The sequence below is a fragment of the Hyaena hyaena genome, unplaced genomic scaffold (assembly GCF_003009895.1).
Source record: "Hyaena hyaena isolate Hyena2069 unplaced genomic scaffold, ASM300989v1 scaffold_289, whole genome shotgun sequence".
NCBI classification, from domain to species: domain Eukaryota; kingdom Metazoa; phylum Chordata; class Mammalia; order Carnivora; family Hyaenidae; genus Hyaena; species Hyaena hyaena.
In genome coordinates this window covers 1,821,944-1,846,510 of record NW_024080920.1, presented here as the reverse complement: position 1 = coordinate 1,846,510, position 24,567 = coordinate 1,821,944, and the positions used below count along the sequence as shown (strand labels likewise).

The 24,567-nt window shown below is 45.5% G+C and overlaps 1 protein-coding gene across 3 annotated transcripts in view; it reads left to right on the top strand.

Moving 5' to 3' along the window:
- ACO1 (aconitase 1) overlaps positions 1 to 24,104 on the top strand; it is a 70,824-nt gene extending 46,720 nt beyond the window's left edge. For 2 of the 3 annotated variants that reach the window (XM_039247037.1, XM_039247038.1), the window contains 12 exons: positions 468 to 627; positions 1,869 to 2,004; positions 3,308 to 3,392; positions 4,180 to 4,336; positions 5,989 to 6,113; positions 8,465 to 8,569; positions 9,347 to 9,489; positions 12,121 to 12,268; positions 16,545 to 16,667; positions 19,187 to 19,372; positions 20,325 to 20,434; positions 23,796 to 24,104. In XM_039247037.1, coding sequence (XP_039102968.1) covers positions 468 to 627; positions 1,869 to 2,004; positions 3,308 to 3,392; positions 4,180 to 4,336; positions 5,989 to 6,113; positions 8,465 to 8,569; positions 9,347 to 9,489; positions 12,121 to 12,268; positions 16,545 to 16,667; positions 19,187 to 19,372; positions 20,325 to 20,434; positions 23,796 to 23,799 — 1,482 coding nt within the window. In that variant the 3' untranslated portion in view covers positions 23,800 to 24,104. Of the gene's footprint in view, positions 1 to 467; positions 628 to 1,868; positions 2,005 to 3,307; positions 3,393 to 4,179; positions 4,337 to 5,988; positions 6,114 to 8,464; positions 8,570 to 9,346; positions 9,490 to 12,120; positions 12,269 to 16,544; positions 16,668 to 19,186; positions 19,373 to 20,324; positions 21,428 to 23,795 lie in introns of all 3 variants that reach the window. The other variant, XR_005530936.1, reaches the window with a different exon arrangement.
- The last annotated feature ends 463 nt before the right edge of the window (positions 24,105 to 24,567 follow it).

Genomic DNA, 24,567 nt, shown 5'->3' with positions numbered 1-24,567 from the left:
GTACATGTGCTCCTATGCCTCAGCATTTCTGTATCCCTTGGGTAAATTCCTAGCAGTGCTCTTGCTGGGTCCTAGGGGAGTTCTATTGTTAGTTTCCTGAGGAACCTCCACACTGTTTTCCAGAGGGGCTGTACCAGTTTACATTCCCACCAACAGTGTCAAAACATAAATATCTCAGCCAGTGAACTCTGAAATGCTACAGAAACATTAAAGTTCTCTTTATTGTTTTTAAATCTTTATAAAAAGCAGTCATCATTTCTGAATCTTCTTCTACTTTGAAGTCCTATCAACAATTACTTCCTTCTCATCTCAAAAATGGAAATGCTAAAAATACAAATTGAGTTCCAAGTTTGTCTCCTTAAACTCAATGACATTATCGTAGAGTTTAATGGATATGAACCAAGGCCGCTGATTCTAACGTGATGGAAATTTAGAATTTCTTCTTTTTTTTTTTTCTCTCCCCATAGCAAGGGTTTAAAGGATTCCAGGTTGCTCTGGACCATCATAATGACCATAAGACGTTTATCTATAATAATAGTGAATTCACCCTTACTCATGGTTCTGTGGTCATCGCGGCCATTACCAGCTGCACTAACACCAGTAACCCATCAGTGATGTTGGGGGCAGGTGAGTGCATTTGAATCTCGCCGCGTGGTCATGTGGACGTGTGTGTGGATATCTTTCAAGACACAACCCAGGGGCTTAACTGAGTTCTACATGTCCAAACGTTGTCTTTTCCAGAGACAGAGATTTATTAGCCTGAAAGTGTTTACATAGTAACTAGCGTCCAAAGCCAACTATTTAAAGTAGAATATGTAATGCATACCAGTCTTTAGAATTAACACAAAAAATAAGTAGAAGAAAGAAAAAAAAATTCTGGTAAAGTGTAGAATCTTGTGTTAGGCTCTAGAAGGAAAAAAAAACAAAACCTGTTTTCATATCAATATCACAGACCTCTCTGTAAAACCACTATTGGGCCTTTCTGTACAATGGACTTCCGTCCATCTTAGAAGTGCTGTCAGTGCATCTGACTCAGGGCACAGCGCGCTGGTTGATAAAACTTCCTGGTCTGTTATGCAATTCTGGTTAAGCGGTTAATATTTACATACAGAGTTTAATTAATAGAAGGCTCTTTAGTTTCCAAAAATTTTCTTTATCATTCCCAAGAGGTCCTGTTATGCCCAAAGACCAAAGATCATCACAGAGTTCTTTCTTTACAAAGTGCACTAGTTCATAAGGAGGACCTTCCTTGTCCAAGGACTCATCTGTTGACACCTAAGCGTTTTGTGTCTTTTCACCCCCACTCCTCATTTCTTTCCCGATGCTGTGATATGCTCCTATGAGGGCATCCCATGCCCCCGTAATGGTCTCTGTATTTGCCAAAATTCCAGGGCCTAGACCTCTTCATTTTTTGCTTTAAGACAAATATCTGAGGACTAGATTTTTACTTTAGACTGTATTCCTCACCAACCAGTACACAATTCTTATCCCTTTAAAAAGGGGCCCTCCAATTATAATTTTCATCCAAATAAAACGTAACTAGAAAGGTTGCTTTCCCTCCAAAAGTTAAAAACTTATCCTGTGATATATTCCTAAACATTTTTAGGTTTACCTCTTTTAAAAAAAAAAAAAGCCCATCTCTTTCTCCGTTTCCATGACTAATTTTTAATTTACTGCATACGTGTAAATGACTTTGAGCCAGTGAGCTTTTGATTTCTGCTAGGCAGAAATAGAAAGCACCATGAATGAGTCTTGGTCACGCGATGGCAGGAAATGCAGACGGAAGGACCAGTCTCCTTCCTGAACTTCTCCCTGGCACCTCGAGTAGGCGGCCACCCCACCCGGTGTCGGTGTTCACCATTTCACAGGATTGTTAGCAAAGAAAGCTGTGAACGCCGGCCTGTCCGTGAAGCCTTACATCAAAACTAGCCTGTCTCCTGGAAGCGGCGTGGTCACCTACTACCTGCGAGAGAGTGGCGTCATGCCTTATCTGTCACAGCTTGGGTGAGCAAGAATTTTCTTTTACACTTTGCTTTTGTTGTGTTTTATTCCACACATATCTTACTGTGTCGCTTTGTAACACACGTCAGCCTATCTGATGGTATCTATTTTATTATATGTATATTATATATTTTGTCATATGGTGAGTAGACTTCAACCCATAAATTCCAACAGAGAAGGGCCCTCCCGTAGACAGTTGTGCTGGTTGTTCATCCTACAAGGGTGCCCATAAGGGCAAAGCAGGGCTGAAATGAAGCCTGTGCTTTGGTATGGGGCTGCACCCTTCTGGAGGAGGGGGTGCCATTTCTCAGTTGACAGAGGTATGCTGTGGGCTACCATTGGCTCCGCAACTGAGAGTCTGCCCTTCGGTATGAAAATAATTACTTACTATGATGAAAAATGTTTTCATCCCTTGGCGTAAACTAGTCATTTGTTACCAAATACAATTCCTCCGGTTTGCCCACGATTCCTAATTTGGATGAGAAGGATTTTATTCATGTGTCAAAGTCCTTGGGATTGTACAAAGTAGTGAATACAGAAATTAAATGGCATTTAATTTCAACTTTTAAAAACTCTAGATCATTCTCAGAAGGTTCGTGGTTGTGAGCCCCACGTCGGGCTCTGTGCTGACAGCTCAGAACCTGGAGCCTGCTTCTCTGTGTCTCCCTCTTTCTGTCCCTCCCCCACTCGTGCTCACTCTCGTGTACTCTCTCTCTCTCAAAATCATTTTTAAAAAAATTTTTAAGTCCAGGTCATTCAGTTGGACTCCTTTTTACATTTTACTCAAAGAATTAATTTAGTTTTAGTTTTATTTATTTATTTTGAGAGAGAGAGAGAGAGAGAAAAAGGGGAGGGGCAGAGAGAGAACAAGAGAAAGAATCCTAAGGAGGCTCTGCGCCATCAGCACACAGTCCGATGTGGAGCCCGATGCCATGAACTGTGCAATCATGACCTGAGCTGAACTTAAAGAGTCAAATGCTCAACCAGCTGAGCCACTCAGGCGCCCCTCAGGAAAGACTTTAATTCAGTGCTCTAGAACGGATGAATTGTATATTAAAATGCCCTACCTGGCTGGCTCAGTCACATGTGACTCTTGATCTTGGGGTTATGTTCGAGCCCCATGTTGGGAGTCATACTGTACTTAAAATTTAAAGGAAAAAAAAAGCCTTTAAAATCCTGCTGAGAATGAAAGCTTTATAGAAAGAGTACTAAACGTGTTCCCTTTAAATCAGTGGTCTTTAGACCCGTCACCGGCTGGGGCTTGCGGAGACTCACACCGCACCTGTGCTTCTCTCCCGACCCCTAGGTTTGATGTGGTGGGTTACGGGTGCATGACCTGCATTGGCAACAGTGGACCCTTACCCGAGCCTGTGGTGGAAGCCATCACGGAGGTAACTACAGAGGAGCCCGCGGGGCTTTGAGCTGCTGTCTCTTTTCATAAGATGTGCGACCAAAATGCTGGTCGTCACAGGAAGGTCCGGGGAAGCAGGGGATGCCATTAGATGTGTGGGCTTCGGGGTCAGGCTAAGCTTCTAGCTGTCTACCTTGGGCGGCAGGTTTCCCGACTGTAAACTGGAGGTGATAACAGCACATACTGTGAGCGCGGAGGTGATCACGGACATACCAGCCTTTGAATGGTGCTGGCACACAAGTGCTCCGTCAGTGCTGGCATTGACTGCACGCAGCTCCAGAACTGTTCGTTCCTGGTCGTCTGAAAACTGGCTCAGAGCCAGACAGAGCTCCACACAAACAAATCAAAACTAAGTTGCAGCAGTTTGACCTTTGTTCCCTAAATTCTGTAGCTTTGAAAAACACTATTTGGTTTGCTTTCATGAATTACAGAATCAACACGTGGGTCAATGTGGCTTCCCTGAGCTTTCAGCTGTTAGACTTTCCCTCCTGTTCTCAGGCCCCAGGTGGCAAAGTAACCCAGATGCTGCCTTCTGACCCACCTGGGATTTTCTCATGCCCAGAAACCATGCCTCTCTGTGTCCTTTGACCCAGAGGCGTCTCCCCAGGGACACCCATGCGTGCTTTTTCCCTGTAGCCAGAGGACCAGGTGAAAGGGGGATTTAAAGAGCCTCCTCCGGTGATGGGCAACTTTAGCAGGTGGTCTGAGACAAAAAGCCCAGGCAATCTCTTCTCTGTGTGACCTGAGTTTTCTCTTGCCGGACACAGGGAAACCTTGTAGCAGTTGGAGTACTCTCTGGGAACAGGAATTTTGAAGGTCGAGTCCACCCCAATACCCGGGCCAACTACTTAGCCTCTCCACCCTTAGTGATAGCATATGCAATTGCCGGGACCATCCGGATCAACTTTGAGAAAGAGCCACTGGGTAAGGTTTCGTTTGTGTGGTTCTTACACTCTTTGTTTTTTTTGTTTTGTTTTGTTTTGTTTTTTTCCCCCAATGAATTTGAAAATATTATTAGAGGAAAGTAACTGCTTTCATTAATAAATAATGAAGCAGAGAACTAACAAAGATGAGAAGGAGTCTTTTCTTTATTGCCTCACACATAGCAGAGACATACCTGAAGTAGACAAGAATTCGCTGAACGACAGAGATAACAAAAGGAAAGAAATGAGGAGGGCCTGGTGGCTCAGTCAGTTAAGCAGCAGACTTGACTTTGGCTCAGGTCAAGCTCTCACGTTCATGAGTTCCACACAGGCTCCGTGCTGACACTGCAGAGCCTGCTTAGGATTCTCTCTCTGCCCCTCTTCTGCTCATTCTCTCTCTCTCTCTCTCTCCCTGCAAAATAAATAAATAAAACTTAAAAAAAACAAAAGGAAGGGCTCTTGGCTGGTCCGGTTAAGCATCCACCTTGGGCTCAGGTCATAATCTCATGGTTCATGGATGGGTTCGAGCCCCTGCATCAGGCTCTGTGCTGACAGCTCGGAGCCTGGAGCCTGCTTCAGATTCTGTGTCTCTCTTTCTCTGCCCCTCCACTGTTTGCACTCTGTCTCTCAAAAATATAAATAAACATTAAAAATAGTTTAAAAAAAGAAAAAATAAATAAAACAATAAAAAGGTTTTAAAAAGGAAAGAGATATGAAAAGGCATAGAGAGCATGCCCTTCTGGCTTTTTCCCTGGTTCTTCTCTTTCTAGCTCCTGCTTTTATCTAGTGATCGGCATTGCTTTAACATATCCTCCATAGAAACACATCCCAGATAATTCAACTTCCCCAGATTCAGAGAAATGATGCTGTGTCTCCTTTCTTCTGATGGTCGTCCTGTGTCTTAATCTATTCTGGGTAGATTAAGTAATATAAAAACAGTGCCCCTTAAATTCACTTTTAGGAAATCAAAACTAGAGCTACAGTTGATCCTCATATGTGGATTCGATATTGCAAATTTGCTTATTCACCAAAATGTATTTTAACCCCCAAATCAATACTCACCTTGCCTCCAAGGTCATTTGCAGACATGCCCCTCTGGGGGCGGCAGCTTTGAGTCACTCCACGGCGGCGCGTCCCCAGCTGCAGCCAAACGAGGCGAGGCGGGGTTTCAGCTCTCCTGCTATCACCAAGTATCCTGTTCGTGCTCTGTGTGGCACCATGTTTTCCCATAGTTCTGTGGTTTTGGTGATTTCACTTTTTAAAATAGCCCCGAGCATAGTGCTGATGTGTGCTGTCTCATATACGCAAGCCCAAGCCCGGGAAGGCTGGAGTGTGCCTCTTGGGAGGGAGACTGACTTCAGGCTGAAGCTTCAGTATTAACACAACACAAGATATATTAGATAGGGTGTCCTTAAGCAGAAGCATGCATAAAGCAAGATTATGTATTGATCGGTTGCCAAAAAATGTTAGTCTAGAGGCCCTCAGGGGCCTAACCCACATCCCCTGGGGGCAGCAACTGAGTCTTCACTACTTAGTGTTTGCATGGACTTTATATTTCTCCCATGGAGAATGGGATCTGACTTTATGTGGTCCTGAAAATGAGGTATTAAATGTGTTTTTTCTCTAATTAATAAATAAACTTTTTTCCCCCAGGGGTAAATGCAAAGGGACAACAAGTGTTTCTGAAAGACATCTGGCCAACCAGAGACGAGATCCAGGTGGTGGAGCGTCAGTACGTAATCCCTGGGATGTTTAAGGAGGTCTACCAGAAAATAGAGGTGAGGTCCCCACCCACCCTGCCCCCATGCGTCTGCGGGAAAGCTGTTTCTTTGTGGCATCTCTGCAGATCTTGAGGCTGATGAGGGTGGAAACTGTAGAGGGTGACACTTCTGAAGATAAGCGAAGGAGTGATTCTCAGTCATTTCTCCTGGGACTCCCATTTTTACAAACCCCACGCTCCCAAACGTTCCCAGATTTGCACAAGGCCCCACATTTGGCATCAAACTAAGGCAGAAAGGCCGTAGCTTGTGTGTGATTCCTGGACAGCTGGCCCTCACCCCCACCTTCCTTAGACACCTGGGTATATGTCAACTGTGGTTGAGGGTCCGTGATGTCTACTAGATTGTGTCACTGAGGTAGAGGTGGAATGCACCTCTTGGAATTATTTGGATGCTTAAAAAACTTTCAAAGCCACTCAGTAAAAAGCCCCCAAACTACCAAACTACTGAAATAAATAAAACTTGCTGTGTATTTTACAAACAGAGAAAATGCTTGGGGTTCAGGATCATTTTTGGAGGCCCATGGATGTTCTTCTGTGTTCAGGTTTGAAATAAGACCCAGACGTCTGGGAAAAAGGGTCAAATGGGGGCCATATTCACGCACCATGCCCTCCCACAAGTTGCCCATTGGGAAGTGGTTATGAGCAAGTTTGTTGGGCATTGGGTTGAATGCATTTCCCCAAAGCCTGAGGTAATGACCATGTGGAGACCATTCAAGCTGATTTTAATGCCTAGCAGCTGTCATTCACTATCCAGTGTCCGTGTGACCTGGATGTCCACTTCCCCAAATCTTCAGAGAGTAAATAACTTCCCCATTGGTACAACCTGGATTATTGCTTCATAAATTACATTATGTATAGGGATTAGTTATCTGTTGCTGCCCAACAAATTATTCCAAAACTTAGTGGGTTAAAACAGCATTTATTATCTTACAGTTTCTGTGGATCAGAAATCTAAGTGTGGCTTAGCTGGATGCCTCTGCCTTCACAAGGCTCCAGCCAAGGTGTCATCTGGAGCTGCAGCTCATCTGAAGGCTCTGCTGGGGAACGATCCCCTTCCAAGGCCTCTCACGTGGTTATAGGAGGCTAAGGTGCCTCATAGGGTGTTGGGCTGAGGGCCTCAGTTCCCTGCCGACAGTTAGCTGGAGGGCACCCTCCTTGCCTTGCTAGTGAGTCTCTTCACAGCTCACAGTGCGGTACTGGCTTCCATCAGAGCAAGCAAGAGAGAGACAGAAGGCAGAGTCTCTTTTTTTTTTTTTTAATTTATTTTTTTTCTTAAATAGTTTATTGTCAAGTTAGTTTCCACATAATACCCAGTGCTTAGCCCCACAAGTGCCCTCCTCAATGCCCATCAACCCCTTCCCCTCTCCCCCATAATCATCAGTCCTCCGTTTGTTCTCAGCAATCAAGAGTCTCTCACGGTTTGCCTCTCTCCCTTTCCCCCACCATTTCTCCCCTTCTTCTCCCCCATGGTCCTCCGTTAAGTTCCTCCCAATCCTCCTATATGTGCAAACATATGATGTTTGTCCTTCTCTGCCTGACTTATTTCGCTCAGCATAACACCCTTAAGGTCCATCCATGTTGCTACACATGGCCAGATTTCATTGTTTCTCATTGCCATGTAGTATTCCATGGTATAGATAAACCACATCTTCTTGATCCATTCATCTGTTGATGGACACTTAGGCTCTTTCCATGTTTTAGCTATTGTGGAGAGTGCTGCTATGAACATTGGGGTACATGTGCTCCTATGCCTCAGCATTTCTGTATCCCTTGGGTAAATTCCTAGCAGTGCTATTGCTGGGTCCTAGGGGAGTTCTATTGTTAGTTTCCTGAGGAACCTCCACACTGTTTTCCAGAGGGGCTGTACCAGTTTACATTCCCACCAACAGTGTAGGAGGGTGCCCGTTTCTCCGCATCCTCGCCAGCATCAAGAGTTCTCTGATTTGCTCATTGTAGCCACTCTGACTGGCGTGAGGTGGTATCTCAGTGTGGTTTTGATTTGTATTTCCCTGATGAGGAGGGATGCTGAGCATCGTTTCCTGTGTCTGTTGGCCATCTGGATGTCCTCTTTGGAGAAGTGTCTGCTCATATCTTCTGCCCATTTCTTCACTGGGTTGTTTGTTTTTCAGGTGTGGAGTCTGGTGAGTTCCTTATAGATTTTGGACATTAACCCTTTATCTGATATGTCATTTGCAACTATCTTTTCCCATTCCGTTGGTTACCTACTAGTTTTGTGGATTGTTTCCTTTGCCGTGCAGTATTTTACACATTTTTTGCTTACATGTTAACTTTTCCTTAGAATGGAATGGAATTTGATTTTTTTTTTTTTTTTTTTTTTTTTTTTTTAAGACTGTGAATGAGAGCTGGAATGCCTTAGCAGCCCCCTCGGATAAGCTGTATTGCTGGAATCCCAAATCGACCTACATTAAGTCACCACCGTTCTTTGAAAATCTGGTATGGCTTTTTTTTTTTTTTAATTTTTGACACAATCAGTTTTCCAAAAGGTTTCTTTCCTTATAAAGTCTACTTTATTACCCTGTACACTTGCTTTGTCCATTACGACGTGATGATTGGAACCTGTACAAAGCCGAAGAGATGATGCTGGGAAGTCTTGAGAAGCTGGGATATTTGGCCCTAGTGGGCCTGTGGCTTCGTGCCCAGGCTTGTGTGTGGCTGTTAGAGACACCGTGAGGGTCCAGTACCCCCTGGATGTAGACTCGGAAAAGCCTGGGGGACTACTGACTGTCCCAGGAAGACCTCCCTAGGCCTGCATTATTTAAACCTCATACTCAGAAATCAAGGGAACTCTTCCCTGCCAGGGATGATCCAGGAGCCCCTGACCCCCTGGGTGGGGAGAGTGGGGAGGAGAAGTCAGGATTCAAGTGTCCTCAGCATCTGAGCTCCGTGGATGGGATTCAAGTGTCCTCAGCATCTGAGCTCCGTGGATGTGGACACAGAGAATGCCATCTGTGGCGGCATCCCTGTGGCTTCTGAGGGAATAGAGCCTAACTTTGTCCTCCCTCAAGGGTAGGATGTGAACGTTCTGAGTAAATTCACCTTACTTTTCTAAACACCCCTGATAAAACCAAAACAACAGTAGAATTTTCTGTGCATCTGTGTAGGGCTTCACTTCAGTTCAAGTCCACAGACCACTGTTGTGACTATTGAGACTCCCCTGGTGACTTGCTGGAGCAAACCTGGGCCAACACTGACTCGCTGTATTCTTTCTAGACTTTAGATATCCAGCCGCCTAAGTCTATAGTGGATGCGTACGTGCTGTTAAATTTGGGAGATTCGGTAACAACTGACCACATCTCTCCAGCTGGAAACATTGCAAGAAACAGCCCTGCTGCCCGTTACTTAACTAACAGAGGGTAAGTGTGAGTGAGGGAAAGAAAGACTAAAAAAAAAAAAGCAAAACTGGAGTGAATGAGGCCAGTATTTCTTTTTTTGCTTCAGACTCTGGTTTTTCACTGAACCCTGAGGCTTGAAAAACAGTCAGCCTTTCTGTTTGCTGCTTCCAAGCTTCCTTGGGAGATGCCATCAGTTAGCAAACCCCAGCAAGGGAGGGGACCTTCCTTCTAATGTCCTCCTTAGACCCAGCTGTCGTTCCCACCCCAGCTTGGCTGAGGGGAGCGCACGGGCTCTGCTCTCGCCTGTGGTGCACTCAGCAGGGCTGTCACCTGAGGTGCATAGCCAGGTCCTCGTTTGGGAGGAGTAATTACTGAGAACGGGGGCTGACACATCCATTTACCAATCCTTCAGCAGTAGACTGATTTTAACAGCTGTCATACCAGCATTATCTCTTGTCACCTAATACACTGAGGGTAATTGGACTCGTTCCCAGATCTGCCTTTCCTTGAGAATCCTCTGGGGAGATAAAAATCCCTCGTTCCTCTCTGCACCTCCTGAATCTGCTTCTTCAGGGAGGGAGCCTAGAGCTAATCTGAAGAGCAAAATCCAGCAGCTTTTTCTTCCTCCCCTGCCCTCTCCTCCTCCTCCTCATGTTTTGTTTTGTCTTGTCGGTGGGCGAGGAAAACTGCCTTGCCCTCACCTCAACCTCACTTGCCTGGTAGCTGACCAGTTTTCTTCACACGTGCCCCTCCTGCTGTGCTCCACTCAGTCTCCCATGTTCCCCAGAAATGTGAGCGCTGAAGGTTTAAGATAACCCACCTCCAGGGGAGGTGATATACAGGAGCCTATGTCAGGATTTTTTTTTAACGTGAGGCAACTGCTGTATTAAATGTACAGGAACTTTTTATACACAGATGCATACGGTAAGATTTTAAAGGGATGAGGGGCGCCTGGATGGCTTAGTCAGTTAAGTGTCCAACTTTCGCTTGGGTCATGATCATGCGGTTCGTGGGTTCGAGCCCCGCGTCGGGCTCTGTGCTGACTGCCAGCTCAGAGCCTGGAGCCTGTTTCAGTCTGTGACTCCCTCTCTCTCTGACCCTCCCCTGCTCACGCTGTCTCTCTCTCTCTCTCTCCTAGAAATAAAACATTAAAAAAAAAAAAAAAAGATTTTAAAGGGATGAGGCTGTACTTTGAATGGGAGACATGCATCCGTCAGCAAGCAGAGACAGGCAGGTGATGGTCAAGAGGCATCAGCGAATCCCTGCCCTTCCCCTTCATCTGTGCAGCTCTGGCTACACTGGTGTTTGCCTTGCTTGCCGAATGTTCCAGGCAAGACAAAACACCTTTCTGTCTGAAAATTTGGATGCTCTTCCCCCAGATATCTGCCTGGTTAACTCCCTTGCCAATTCAAGTCTTCCTGCATGAGGTTACCCCCCGCCTCCCCATACTCCTGTTCTCTGTGCTTTGATGTACTTTTTTCCCCTCACTTATTAGCCACATTCTAGTAACACTTATGACAGTGCTCATTTTTATTATTATTCTTTGTCTCTGCCTTTTAGAATATAAGCCCTGCAAAGGCAGGGATCTTAATCTCTTTTGTTTATCGATGTACCTCAGGCCCTTTGAATAGTTCTTGGCCCATAACTGGTGCGCAGTAAATGTTGAGTGAATGAATGGGAGAAAAGGATTCAGCAGCAAACAGAGAAACATAGAGGTTGAGGCTGGATAAAGAAACTAAGGAAACAAGCCATGACCAATACTTTTCTTGATTGGTGATTGGTGACAATCTTTTGAGAAATGGGAATCATAGGGAATTGAATGAAGGGAAGTATAATACTTTCCCAGAAAAATGCACATATCCCCCGCGTTCCACATATGATTTCAGGAGTTTGTAGACATGCTCACCTGCTCCTAAAGCCCATTCACAAATTCTCTCGATCTTCAAATTACATCGCATCTTGAGATCAGATCACCACTCAGATACACTTCCTAGCATTTTCAGAAACAGCCAGTGAGCTGATCGCTGTGTTAGTTGTAGGCTCCTGTCCCTGCCATCACAAAGTGTCCTTCTGCTGGGGCCCACAGACAGGACTATTCTTTGATTTAAGGACAAGGAATAGCTGTTCTGCCTCTTCAGCACTGCTCTGATTTTTATCTTATGAAAATTGTCAACCATGTTGCCAGTCGTGTGTCTGCCCAGCACACTGAGTTCCTGATAAGTATACCTCCTTCCGGTTAGTTTATGGAATGTATCTTATGTTTCCCTCATTCTTGGTTCCACCTGACTGCCCTACACGGATTCTTCTTTTTGTTTCCTCCTCCTTACCCCTTTTTAATGTTTTATCTTTTGTGAAGCTCTCTGGGCTACGCTCCTGAATAACTAAAATAAATATGTAGCAGGGTTCCTTACCCAGATCTATAAGACTACAGTTTAACCTGGGGAGAATGTTGATTTCTGCCTTTCAGTGCCCCACCTCTGACATCTGCCCCTGCTGTCCTCAGCAGAAGATGGAGGAACTGCTTTTCTGCCTTCAAGAGCAATAGCCTAGGAGAGCTATCTAGGTCTATGGTTTTTCTCTTGTCTTGATGGAAGTTAAGTTTTGTCTTTGCTCCGTTCACTAAATCAGCTCCTCTCTCGCTTGCATTATTAGCTTGACTCCACGAGAATTCAACTCCTACGGCTCCCGCCGAGGTAATGATGCCATCATGGCCCGGGGGACATTTGCCAACATTCGCTTGTTAAACAAATTTTTGAACAAGCAGGCACCACAGACTATACATCTGCCTTCTGGAGAAATTGTAAGTACTGTCTCTTCTGCCTGAATGAGAAACTGAATTTCAGCCTCTGACTGAAATTTCATCAGTTCAAGTATTTGAGGGGAAAAATTCCAGGTTCAGGTCTTTAGGAGGCTCTTTATCAATAAGTGCTGTTGTATAACTTTATTAACCTTAAAAAAATTTTTTTTAGGTTTTTATTTATTTTTGAGAGAGAGAGGCAGAGCATGAGCTGGTGAGAGAGAGGGAGAGGGAGACACAGAGTCTGAAGCAGGCTCCAGGCTCTGAGCTAGCCGTCAGCACAGAGCCTCCCCGCACAGGGCTCGAACTCACGAACTGTGAGATCATGACCTGAGCCGAAGTCAGACACTTGCTTAACCAATTGAGCCACCCAGGCGCCCTGACTTTAATTTCGCTCACCGCACCACTAGGAAAAGAAGGCGGCCCGCAGAGTCCTGCTAGGGTCCTAATGAGAGCTGTTAGGAGTTGGCCTGTTATGGCGGGACTTGTTGAGTCACAGATGGGAGGCATGTGAGAGGTGGAGAATGTCTATGTTTTGAGTCAGACATACCATCTGTGGGGTGTTCAGCAAGTTATTTTCCTCTCGGAGCCTCATTTTTCTGACGTGCAAAGTAGAATGATATCTACCTTGTACGGCTCTGAGCCGTAAGCTTAAATGGAATGACACGTAAAACATGGCGGACACTCTCACGCGCATGTCGTCAGCCCTCGACATCCAGCAGATACTGCAAAGCTGCTTGAAAACTGTTTAAGTTACTTGAAAAATAACCCTCTTGACTTACGTTAACAATAATAATAGCTAGTATTTATATGGAACTTACTATATCTGGGTACTGTTCTAAGCTCTTTGTATATGTTGGTCTATTAATCCTCATAACAACTCTCTGACGTAGGTACCATGATCGTTCATTTTTTAAGATCCCAAAAATGGATATTAAAACCTAGAGAGTCTGGCTCCAAAGCCAGTGTGGTTTACCGCCACCCGTACGCCTCACTTGTAACGGAATGTATTTTAGAAAAGCAAACTCTTCACAGATAGTCACTGATCACCAGGACCCAACACCGAGTCAGTGCCCAGTAGATACTTGTTCAGTGAATAGCAGGGATGATAAACTATTCAGTGGGGAAAAAATACAATTAAATGGTCGAATGCCCAAGAGACCAAGGTGAAAGACATGCAGGTATAGACACTGGGTGTCTGTCTGTCTGTCCAGTGTACTGACTGTCACGGTGAATGCCTCCTATTTACAAGTCCTGCCATGACATAGAACTTCTGGTCAGATGTTCAATGCCTCATCTTAAATAAGGAGACAGATGAACAGAAAACAAGCCTTGAACCTGAAAGATAGACCTATGCAAAGAACCAGGGTGGAGGGAGAGGAGGGAAAGAAGATAACAGAGATGATGCAGAGAGCAGAAGAAAACTCCAAGAAAAATACTGTCTTCTCAGAGTGCTGAAGTGATTTTCTGTTGGCATAAGGTCATCAGAGGACAAAAAGGGCTTTGCGTTAAAAAAAAAAAAAAAAAGAAAGAATAGGCTCTTTTAATACTTAAAAAAAGAAAAAGCCCCTAAAAAAATTTCATGGGAAAAGTTGATTAGCTGAGAGGCTCTCTCAGAATATAGAACAGAAAGACAAAGGAAAAATTAGAAAATGTAAGAAAATTAAAGACTAAAATGAGGAGGCTCAGCATCTGACTTAACAGAGCTGAAAAGAAAAGAAATTATTCAAGAAGTAACACAAGGAAAATTCCCCGACTACAAGCTCCGACTCCAGATTACATCCGCCGAATGCCCACGTGATGATGGGAGAACAGCTCCAAGTCGCATCATTGTGAAGCTAAGAGCAGCAGAGATAAGGAAAAGATCTAGAAACTTCCACAGAGAGAAAAACAGCTTGTGTGCAAGTTCTGGGGATCAGAAGCGCTCAAAGCAACACTGGCAACAGACTGGTTTGCACCCCAGAATTCCATGTCCTGTGTTAAGTAGTAGAATTCAGATTCAAAAACTTTAAAAATATCCCTCAATTCCTGTCTCAGGAAATAACTTGGTGAATGTTTTACCAAAATGAGGGAATAAGCCATAAAAGGGGGAGATGTAGGACCCAGGAGAAGGAAATGCAAGGAATCCCCAGGACGTTGATGAAGGAAGATCCTTCCATAACAGGAGCGCACCACATCTAGAGAAGAATCCATCTGAATTGGAACAGGACTGAAATTCCAGGAGTGATCCCTCCAGGAAAAAGATGTTTTCATTTTTATTTTTTAAAATGTTTATTTCTTTATTTTGAGAGAGAAGGTGTGTGTATGTGTGAGCACACACACATACGCAAGCAGGAGAGGGGCAGAGAGAGGAGGAGAGAGAATCCCAAGCAGGTTTCGCACTGTTAGCACAGGGCTAACAGCGGGGCTTGATCCCATGAACCATGAGGTCATGACCCGAGCCAAAATCAAAAACCAACTGAGCCACCCAGGAGCCCCTCCATGGGAAAGATTTTTAAAGAACAGACTTCTGGGGGCACCTGGGTGGCTCAATCAGTTGAGCATCTGACTTCAGTTCAGGTCATGATCTCATGGTTTGTGAGTTTGAGCCCCGCAATCAGGCTCACTGCTGTCAGCACAGAGCCCACTGTCCTCTCTCTACCTCTGCTCTGTTTGTGCTCTCTCTCTCAAAAATAAAAAATAAATATTTAAAAAATGAAAGAAGAAAAAAAAAGAGACTTCCTGATACATTTAAATGTCCTTAGAGAAGATTTGTACTTTAGGCAGAGTGTTTGGGGATTCATTGATGGGTAGGGACATAGAAACAGATGAGCATGCGTGTGCACGCACGTGCGCAAACACACAAATATCATTAATACCAGTGGAGATTTTTTTAATTGCCAAAAAAAGGAAATCATAGTATACATACTGTATGACTCAGCTATAAATAACATTCACATAGAGTAGTGCAAATACTAAATATTGACTTACCCAAAATGTATGTGTTAATTCTGTTGGGGGGCTGGGGGGAGGCGACCCTAGGGGAATAGTAGTTAAAAGAACCAAATCCCCATTAAAGCAGGAAATTGATAGATGATAACAAAAATGGAGAAATGAAGAACTGGTGGTTTCGATACAACACTAGAGCTATAGAGGAACAATAATAGAAGAAAACAATCAAATTTTATGTCCTGTTCTTTAGAAGAGAGGGAGAGTGCGGGGCGCTGTTGCTGGGACTCTGTCCCAGATTCCGGGAGCGCCATGTGCAACTAACCGGAGGCTCCGGCAACCCGTCAGAATAGTACTTTGTGAAAGCTTACTTGAGAGTTTGATTATACACCTTTCTAGAGCTTTTCCCGAAGGAAACACTCTTCTGAGGGACTTTTTTTTTTAAGTAGCCAGGAGAAACAATTGTTTCATTACTTAATCACCAGCAGTGATATCACATGTCCTTGTGAAGGTCTCTGCCCAGCAGAACATTCAGAGTTCTTGTGAAAAGCAAATGAAGCTCTTTGTGTTAAGATGTTTCTCATAGACAGTAAAATATTAGTCCTCTCCTATCCTTTATTGATTGGGGCTTCCACTTCCTACTATCTCTGTCTTGATCTCCATATAGAAAGGTGGCTAATAAGAATTTGCATTTTTTATAATTTTAGGACATGTTGCCTTCTTTGTGTTGGGATACCCTTCCCAACGGACCATCACTGAGTCTCTGAGTCAAATCCCAGGTTTAGGTGGGATTCTCTGTTTTTTAAGCTTTAAAATAGTTTAATCAGGGGGTGATGAGTGACTCATTCAGTTAAGTGTCTTACTTCGGCTCAGGTCATGATCTCGCAGTCCGTGAGTTTGAGCCCCACATCAGGCTCTGCTGACACCTCAAATCCTGGAGACTCGTTGGTTTTCTGTGTCTCCCTTTCTCTCTGCCTCTCTCTCTCTCTCTCTCAATATAATAAACATTAAAAATGTTTTTAAAATAGCGTCATCAATGGAAGAGGGGGGAAAAAAATCTCCTTTCCTCTTTTTTCCCTTGATGCCTTAAGATTTGAATATTTTTCTAAAACCAGGACAACGACTAGGCATTTCAGTTAAAAGAATATACACTTCACTGTTAGGGGTAAGTAGATGGAGTTAGTTGGAAATTTGTGAGCCAAGCAATGAATTGGTTGAGTTTCCATTGGCTTTGTGTTGACTTGGGCCACACTGAAGGCCCTTCCGACCCTGCACGTACCAGGTGCCACTGCCTGTGTTCACACTCTGAGCCTTTACCGCATCCCTAAAACCTTCCTTTTCTCTTCCTCAGCTTGACGTGTTCGATGCCGCAGAGCAGTACCGGCAGGCAGGCCTTCCCCTCATCGTGCTGGCTGGCAAAGAGTATGGTTCGGGCAGCTCCCGGGACTGGGCAGCCAAGGGCCCTTTCCTCCTGGTGAGTATGATGGAGAGGGATCCCAGTAGGCGAGCTCAGGGAAGCATGTGATGTTTGTGCACCTGCTTCTTGGTGGGCCTGGATTTATCTCCGTGAAGGGTGACCTAGAGTTGAACTGGTTCCTCAGATCAGTTATTCATTTTCTGGGGACCATGGATCTTTGGGGGTGTCTTTAGAGCGATTGGGACGAGGGTCTGTGAAGTCTCTGAAATTCTGTTGAAAAGTGTGGACGTATGTCTTTGTTTTGTAGGGAAAAATTTCATGGTTTGCATATTTGGGTTGAGGAGTGGGAATTTCTCTCAGGCGGTTGTCCAGGTGAGCAGTAAGCTGGGCGGCTGATCCTGTATTGTCTGTCAGGAAGTTCACAGAAGGGGAAAAGCAAGGAGCCTGCGCTCTGGACAGACGTTTTACAATCGCTTCTCATTGCTCCTGAATCAGCTTATAGACGCTCAAGGGAAAGGGCAGCTCTCTCTGGATGTAGACAGGCAGCTCTTTAGAACCTTCCACCATTTCAGGGCCTGACCCGCTTGAGGCGTCCCCATGGAGGGGCTGTGCAGGGAGCCGACAGCTTTTACCTCCGAGCATTTATTTGCTGGAAGAGCCTTGCAGCTCAGCTTTAATGCTCAGGGTTGGGTGAACTGCCTTAGCCAGTGTCAATCCAAGTGATTTATGGCTCCAGCAAATTAAGCCTGGGGAGGCACTAATTAAGTTGATATCCACAAGTACAGTAAAGAATGTGGGGTCTGGCAGGTGCCCTCCAGAAGTCCAGGATAACGTGTTTGACTATCACACCTATTTTTTTGTTTTAATCCTTCTGCCTTGTTTGGGGGGCGGGGAGAAGGATGTTCTCTGATTACTTGGTAATATATCAAAAGCCTGCCTTTTCAAGAAGCTGCTGGAAAGAACCAGAGAAGTGACGGAAGAGGAAAGAGTTTTTAGGAACAGGGCTGGGAGCTGGCGGTAGAAGAGAGACCCATGCGGCACGCAGCCAGAGAGGGAACTGTAAGAGCTAGCAGAGGGTATGAGAACCGGGACACAAGGGGCTCCCTGGAGCCTACACTTCTGTACAGAGCGGCTCCGGCTTCGGGCAGCCGAAGCCGGCCAGCTCAGCAGCGCGGGGCAGTTCTCCCGGCAGAGGGGGACAGACGACCGCGGTCTGCAGCGCCGAGCGGCCCTTACCGGGAGCTAGGCACGTGCACAGTGCCCCTCCCCTTCCTAGTAAGTACATGTGCACGTAAATCCAGACAGAATACCTGCTGCTCTGAACAACCTGTTCTTCCTCTGTACACTTATTTTTAAATGTGGAAACGCTTGTGGGATTTTTAAAAATACCTATGCCAGGATCTCATCCCCAGAGATTCTGGTTTCGTTGGTAAGAAGAAAGGCCTGCACACGGGTATTTTAAAAGCCTGCCCTGGTGATTCTAACATGCAGCCAAGTCTGAGCACCAGTGCTTTTTATGCCTATGGCTCTCACAACTCACAAGAATCACTAGCTTCCTCCCACCCCGTGCTCCCTGCAAGAGGTCCTGAGCAGTAGATCTAAGATAGTACCTAAAGAACCTACCATTTTCACAAGTTCGCCGAATGATCCTCATGCAGGGGTGCTTAAAAGTGTACCCTACAGGGCCACCAGGGTGGCTCAGTGAGGGAGGCGTCCGACTCTTGATTTAGGCTTGGGGCATGATCTCAGGGTTGTGAGATGGAGCCCTGAGTCGGGTGTGGAGCCTGCTTGAGATTCTCTCTCTCATTCTCCTACCACCCCTTCCCCGTCAAAAAAGTGTACCCTACATATCAAGAGACCTTTTAGGGGTATCTTATATTACAATTAACAAATACTTAAGAGTGTGGTGTTGTAGTTAATTAAGGATCCTGGCTTATTGATCACTGCTATTTTTTGCCAGTTATATTTTACCAATACAGTGTACTTTATAGGAAGCCTTAATATCAAGACATAGTCAACGCAATTCGATCCTTGAAACAGGAATTCTAAAAGCAGCACATCATTTACTTTTCTCTGTAGTATGTTCTGAAAGTTGCTTTCTTTGGTTAAATCTTTGATGTCTACACCTATAATAAGAGCAAAATTCAAGGGAAATAGAAGAAAACGTGTTTGTTTTTTTGTGCGGTGGATTCCAGATAACAAAGGAAGTTTGCTAAGAGATGTTGTATCACAGAGCAGCTAAGTGCGTTGTCGAACTGCATGGGTTCAAATACCAGATACTCCACTGACGGCATGGGTACAGGGGGGACAATAATGGCCTCTACCTCCCAGAGGTGGCAGAGGGTGGAATGAGAGAATCCATTCAAGTGCTTGCACACTGCCTGTACTGTGTAGGCAGTCAGTTCAGACTAGCTCCTGTGTTATTTATAACTAGAGAGCAACTTTATGTAAACAACAAGTTGGTACTTACAAAGAATTTAGGTGTGAGAAGACTTGACTTAAGCAGCCTTTTGTAAAGCTTCCGTGTAGCTAAAGAAAACTGGAACTGTGTCCAAAGTCCTGTGTTGGCTCCTCAGGGAATCAAAGCCGTCCTGGCGGAGAGTTACGAGCGCATTCACCGCAGTAACTTGGTGGGAATGGGGGTGATTCCCCTTGAATATCTCCCTGGGGAGACTGCAGACACCCTGGGACTCACAGGGCAAGAACGATACACGATCATCATTCCAGAGAACCTCAAACCACGAATGAAAGTGCAGGTCAAGGTAAGCTGAACCTCTCCACGCCCGGCCCAAGGAAACAGGGCCGTGTATTTATAATCGATACAGTCAGAAGGAAACAAGTGGAATTTGGAAGGAAAGCAAATCACTCAGTAGGACTGCGTTAGACTCAGGATTCTGCTGGCTCCTGTTCTCACAACATGGAGGGCTTGGCAGCCGTTGACTCATCACATAGTGTTTGTTTATGCGTGCGGACACCCTCACTTCCTTTCCCCCCACCCGCCTCCCCAACTCCAGCCAGCCCCACTGTCTTTTCTGCCACCCAGTGTCCCTTAGCCCAAAGAGGGGTGGGGGAAGCTCAATGACAGGGCGTTTTCACATTACCCCCAAAATACCTTTTTATTACTGAATTGTGAACAGACACACCCCATCCCTGAGCCTCACCCCAGACCCCAGATTTTGATTAGCCCAAAGGTAAAAATGACAGCTCCCTCCATGAGGTGAGGCCAAGGACCCAGCGCTGCCTACTTGACAACCTTAATGAGACCTCTCCTGACCTCTCTCCAGCTCCCGGAGAGTGTTTAGAAAATACCATCCAGGGTTACCTGGGTGGCTCAATCTGGTAAGCATCCAACTTTGGCTCACGTCATGATCTCATGGTTCATGAGTTTGAGCCCCACATCAAATGCTTGGGATTCTTTGTCTCCCTCTCTCTCTCTGCCCCTCCCCCCATTCACATGCTCGCTCTCTCTGCCTCTCAAAACAAATAGACTTAAATACCATCTCACACATCACCTGGTTCTCACGCGCCACATCACTGCCATCACTCCTACTCCACCGGGCTTCCCTGCGCAGAGAAGTCTGCTGGGGGCTTGTCCACGGGCAGCCTCTGATTTCCTGGATCTGGGCAGGAGCCAGGGACAGCACGCGGCCGCCCCTCCTGACGGAGCTGCCTACCCTCCTCCCTCACTGATTCTCCTCCTCTTTGTCACCACAGCTGGACACCGGGAAGACCTTCCAGGCCGTCATGAGGTTTGACACCGACGTGGAGCTTGCTTATTTCCACAACGGGGGCATCCTCAACTACATGATCCGCAAGATGGCCAAGTAGGTCACCTGCACTTGGAGCTGCACCAGAAGGGAACAAAGTGCCACCAACCAGCTGGGCCCTTGGTGCAGAGAACCCCCCTCCACGCGTGGGCCTCCCCGCAGGGGTGCTGCCTGGCACACAGGCGTACGAACACGGATGTGTTCTGGTGCCATCCCTCCAGGCACAAAACGAGCAGTTTCTACCTTCTCTATTCTTGTGAATCTTTGGCCCTTTTTCTAGAATTTGGAAGCAAGAGTGGTGGCGATGTCAGTAGTGCCAGAAAGGGAGAACTAAGCTTCTCTTTAAAGTAACTTATCACAGGATGTTGATGTTTTTCACTCTCAGCCTGTTATTGTTCGGCTGGACACAGTAAGTCTTCTCAGAAGGCGTCGCCTGTCCTCTTTCCTGTTGGGTTCTGTTCTCCTCTGCTCCATGAAACCTTTTCCATGAGGCTCACTGGTCTTTGCATAGTGTGCTGGCATTGCCTGACATGGGTCGGTAAGAACTCTCTCACACTTGAGATCACAGTGGTGATTGTGACTCCCCTGCGCCCTTCCTCCTTCAGAGCGAATGATCCAGACACCTTGGATCAGACACTGACATTTTTTTATTATGTACCTTTAGGTGGATCAACACTAAAGAAATTGTGACATTTTTCTTTTACTACCTTCAAAAATTTTCCCCAGAAAATTTCTCACTTGTCAAGGGGAGGACTTTGGAGGTGGTTTTGGAGAGAGACTTAGAACATTGGTAATTTGAATAAGATTAAATCTATTTTCAAGGAAAACTTTTTGACTTTGCAATTGATTTCTATTGTATGTGAGGCTCTAGTCTGGGCATATTTAGAGCAGAGTGAGTCTCAGGCTGCCAGCATCTTGAAGCCTGGGTGACATTTAATTTCTCCTGCTTTTACAACCCTATCCGTACTATATACAGGGGAAATGGAAGAGTTGGGGAGCCAGGATTTTGCTGCCCTGGTTGGGAGCAGACAAGGTAGTAGCCGCAATAATGTAAGTATGGTGAGCAGATCATAATCTTTTGATTTTTTTTGTGTCCTATAGTTTATGTCCTTATTGTCATCACTGACCTCATTTTGGGGCACATGTTTTAGTCTGCTCCAGCTGCCGTAACAAAATATCATAGACTGGGTGACTCAAACATCAAAAATGTACTTTCTCCTTTCTGGAGGCTGCAAGTCCAAGATCAGGTTTCCAGCCAATTCATTTTCTGGTGAGAGCTTTCTACCTGGTTTGCAAATAGTCATCACCTTGCTCTGACCCCACCTGTCTTTCCTTAATGCATGTATGAGGAGAGAGAGAGAAAGAGCTGGCTCTCTGGTGTCTTTTAAAGACACTGATTTATCAGATCAGGGCCCCACCCCTCTGACCTCATTTAACCTTAATCACTTCCTTAGAGATCCCTTCTCCAAGGAGATACGCAGGGAGTTAGGGCTTCAACATAGAATTTTGGGGTGAGGGGTGGGACATAAGACATTCAGTCCATAACAGGGTACCTTACACCTCACAAGTTAGTCTCCTTGTCATGAATTTTAAATCTCAACTTCAGCACTCAGGGAGTGTGGCCTGGCCATCAGAACACCCAGGATCAAGTCCTGTCTCTACTTCTTCCAAGATGAGGGACAAGACACTTATTGAGCATCCCTGCTTCTGATGTCCTGGGACCTAGTTTGTGCTCCTAAGAAAAAATGAGAGACAGAACCTTGTTGTATAAACCCGTGACCTTCAAATAAGGATCCGTCCTAACATGAAAACACAAAGAAAGGCTGAGAAAACAGACCTCACTGCCTCAGTGTTCCATGACTGAGCTCCTGGGGAGCTGTGTGGTTCCCAGCATTCAGGGGCTCTGCGGAGACATTCTTGTGGCTATGACTTCCAAAACGGGGTCCCTTCACTTCCAGACTCCTCTGCCTGCAAACACCCCCTCGGCCACAACCAGACTGGACAAGTAAACTCCTCTGGCCTAGTTTCTCAAGAAGGTACCAGTCTCCCTGCCAAATGCAAGTATGCTGCTCTTGTTGGTGCTAGGCCTCCCTCCTCTCCATGGGAGTCTCATCTCCTTGGTTCTTATAGCTTTCCAAATCCATCACGCCTGCTGCCTGCTGGGAAACCGAACGTACTTTGGTGTGCACCCTCAGGTGACTGACAGGCTTCTCTAATGCAGCAAATAAGTGCATGTGTCTTTGGCTCTGGGGCAGCCTTTACTAGGTGGAGGGGAAGCTAGGGGAAGGGTGCATTAGTCACAGCTCTTAGTTATGGTGTTGGAAGCACCACTCAAACTGGCTAAGCAAAAATATTGACAGTAATAATAACTGGCTCATAGAACTCGAAGACCAGAGGTGGCCATGGCCCTAGGCTTGGTTGGATCTGGTGACTCAGACCCAGGTTCTCCCCGTCGTCTCCCTCGGTTCTTACCTTCCATCTCCAATGGCCTCCTTCTTCAGGGCTGTTCCATGTGCAGGGAATGTGGCCTCCAGCAGCTCGAGGCTAGCAGGTAATAGTTTGTGAACTTAGAGATTTATCTTCCAGTATTTTGTAGGCTAAAATTGGGAGTTTTTCAAGTCACCAAAATGGAAAACCGTATTTTTGGCCCAGTGTCCCTTTCAAGGCTATGTGAGGACAGTGGCGTACCCAGCAGGGCTATGCAGGAGCAACAGAGAGTCACTTCTGGAAAAGAGAAACTGACATTTCATGGCTCCTTTCTGTGGAAGCTGTTCAGTGTCATGACCACAAACAGAATTTAATACCCAAGTAGTTTTTGTTCAGCCAGATCGCCTTATTATCATGAACAAAGATTATACAATTATAGCTGATAGTTTTAATAATTTTGTATCCCAAGAACTGAGGCCTATGTATTCAGTACAGATTTGCTGAGCAAAACCGTCTAGTTTTATTACATAGAGTAATAAAAGAGTTACTGGTTATGATCCTGAAATTAACATTCCAATGTGGCTCTGGTTGTCTAGTCCTTGTCAGGGACCTGCTGTTGTGCTTCTATAGGATGTTAATGGGGTCCTATGAACAACAGGGTTCCAGGGTCTATGTATTTGGGAACCGCTGGGTTAAGTGGGTCTTACTAGCACAGAACCGACACAATGACACACAATGACCAAGCAGGCTGTAAATCACTCACTTGAGAGGCAGGCTGGCAGCAGACGGTACAGGAACCCATCTGCCCACAGTGTATTTTCTTCAGAGCATCTTACAGCATGTGTGTTCCACAGGACGTGCTGGAAGAAACGCTGACATGAGGGTTAGTCTTTTTAAATTCAAGTGACAATAAGTTTTAAGGAGAGGAATTGGAGTTTACAGCCCTCGATACACAATCAGGCATTTGACTGAAGGCCACTTTTCATTGCAGGTGAGAAACCCATCACCACGTCAGCACTGGCAGGAGCCAAAGAGAATCCAGGTCCTGTGGGTGCATAGCAGATTGTGTCTGAACCACCTGATGAACTTCAGAAAGTACACATGGCTGGACGCCCTCCTGGGGCATCCTCATGGGGGTGGGGCATAGACCCATGAAACAGACTCCCCAGTGGGTTTGGGCATACAGCCTTTGACCTAGAAATCCAATGACCAGCATTTGGGCATCAGTCAAGAGTTTGCAGTTTTTTAAATCCTAAACTGCCACTTTTTTTCATTCAATAAATAGTAACTGAGTACCCTGGCAGTGGCTTGATTTGGTGCAAAAGTCCTCTAAGGGAATCCTAGGTTCTTTTTCTCTTCCCTGCAGTCTGCCTTCTGATGGCTGAAGAGAGGATGACACACCTTTATCCAAACTGACCCATGTAGATGCTTGAAAGAACTTTTCTCAAATTAATCTCCAGTAGTTATTTTCAACATCCTATTAAAATTCTTAAACAGCATCCCAAAAAGGCAATCACTTATTAAAAGAGGTACTTGTGAAATTATGATTTATATAACTATATATTTGACTTATGTCTCCATTTCTGGCACTGAGCTCCTAAAAGCCTCAGCATTCCCTAAGTGACAAGGGACTGAAGTGTCTCCTGCGATGTTAATGACGTGACTTTTGGACCACACTGAAGGATGGGGGCTGGTTGCCAGGGCAACCAACTCTCAAATTAGAGCTGGAATGTTCAGTCCCACCTCCTGACCACTGGGTAGGG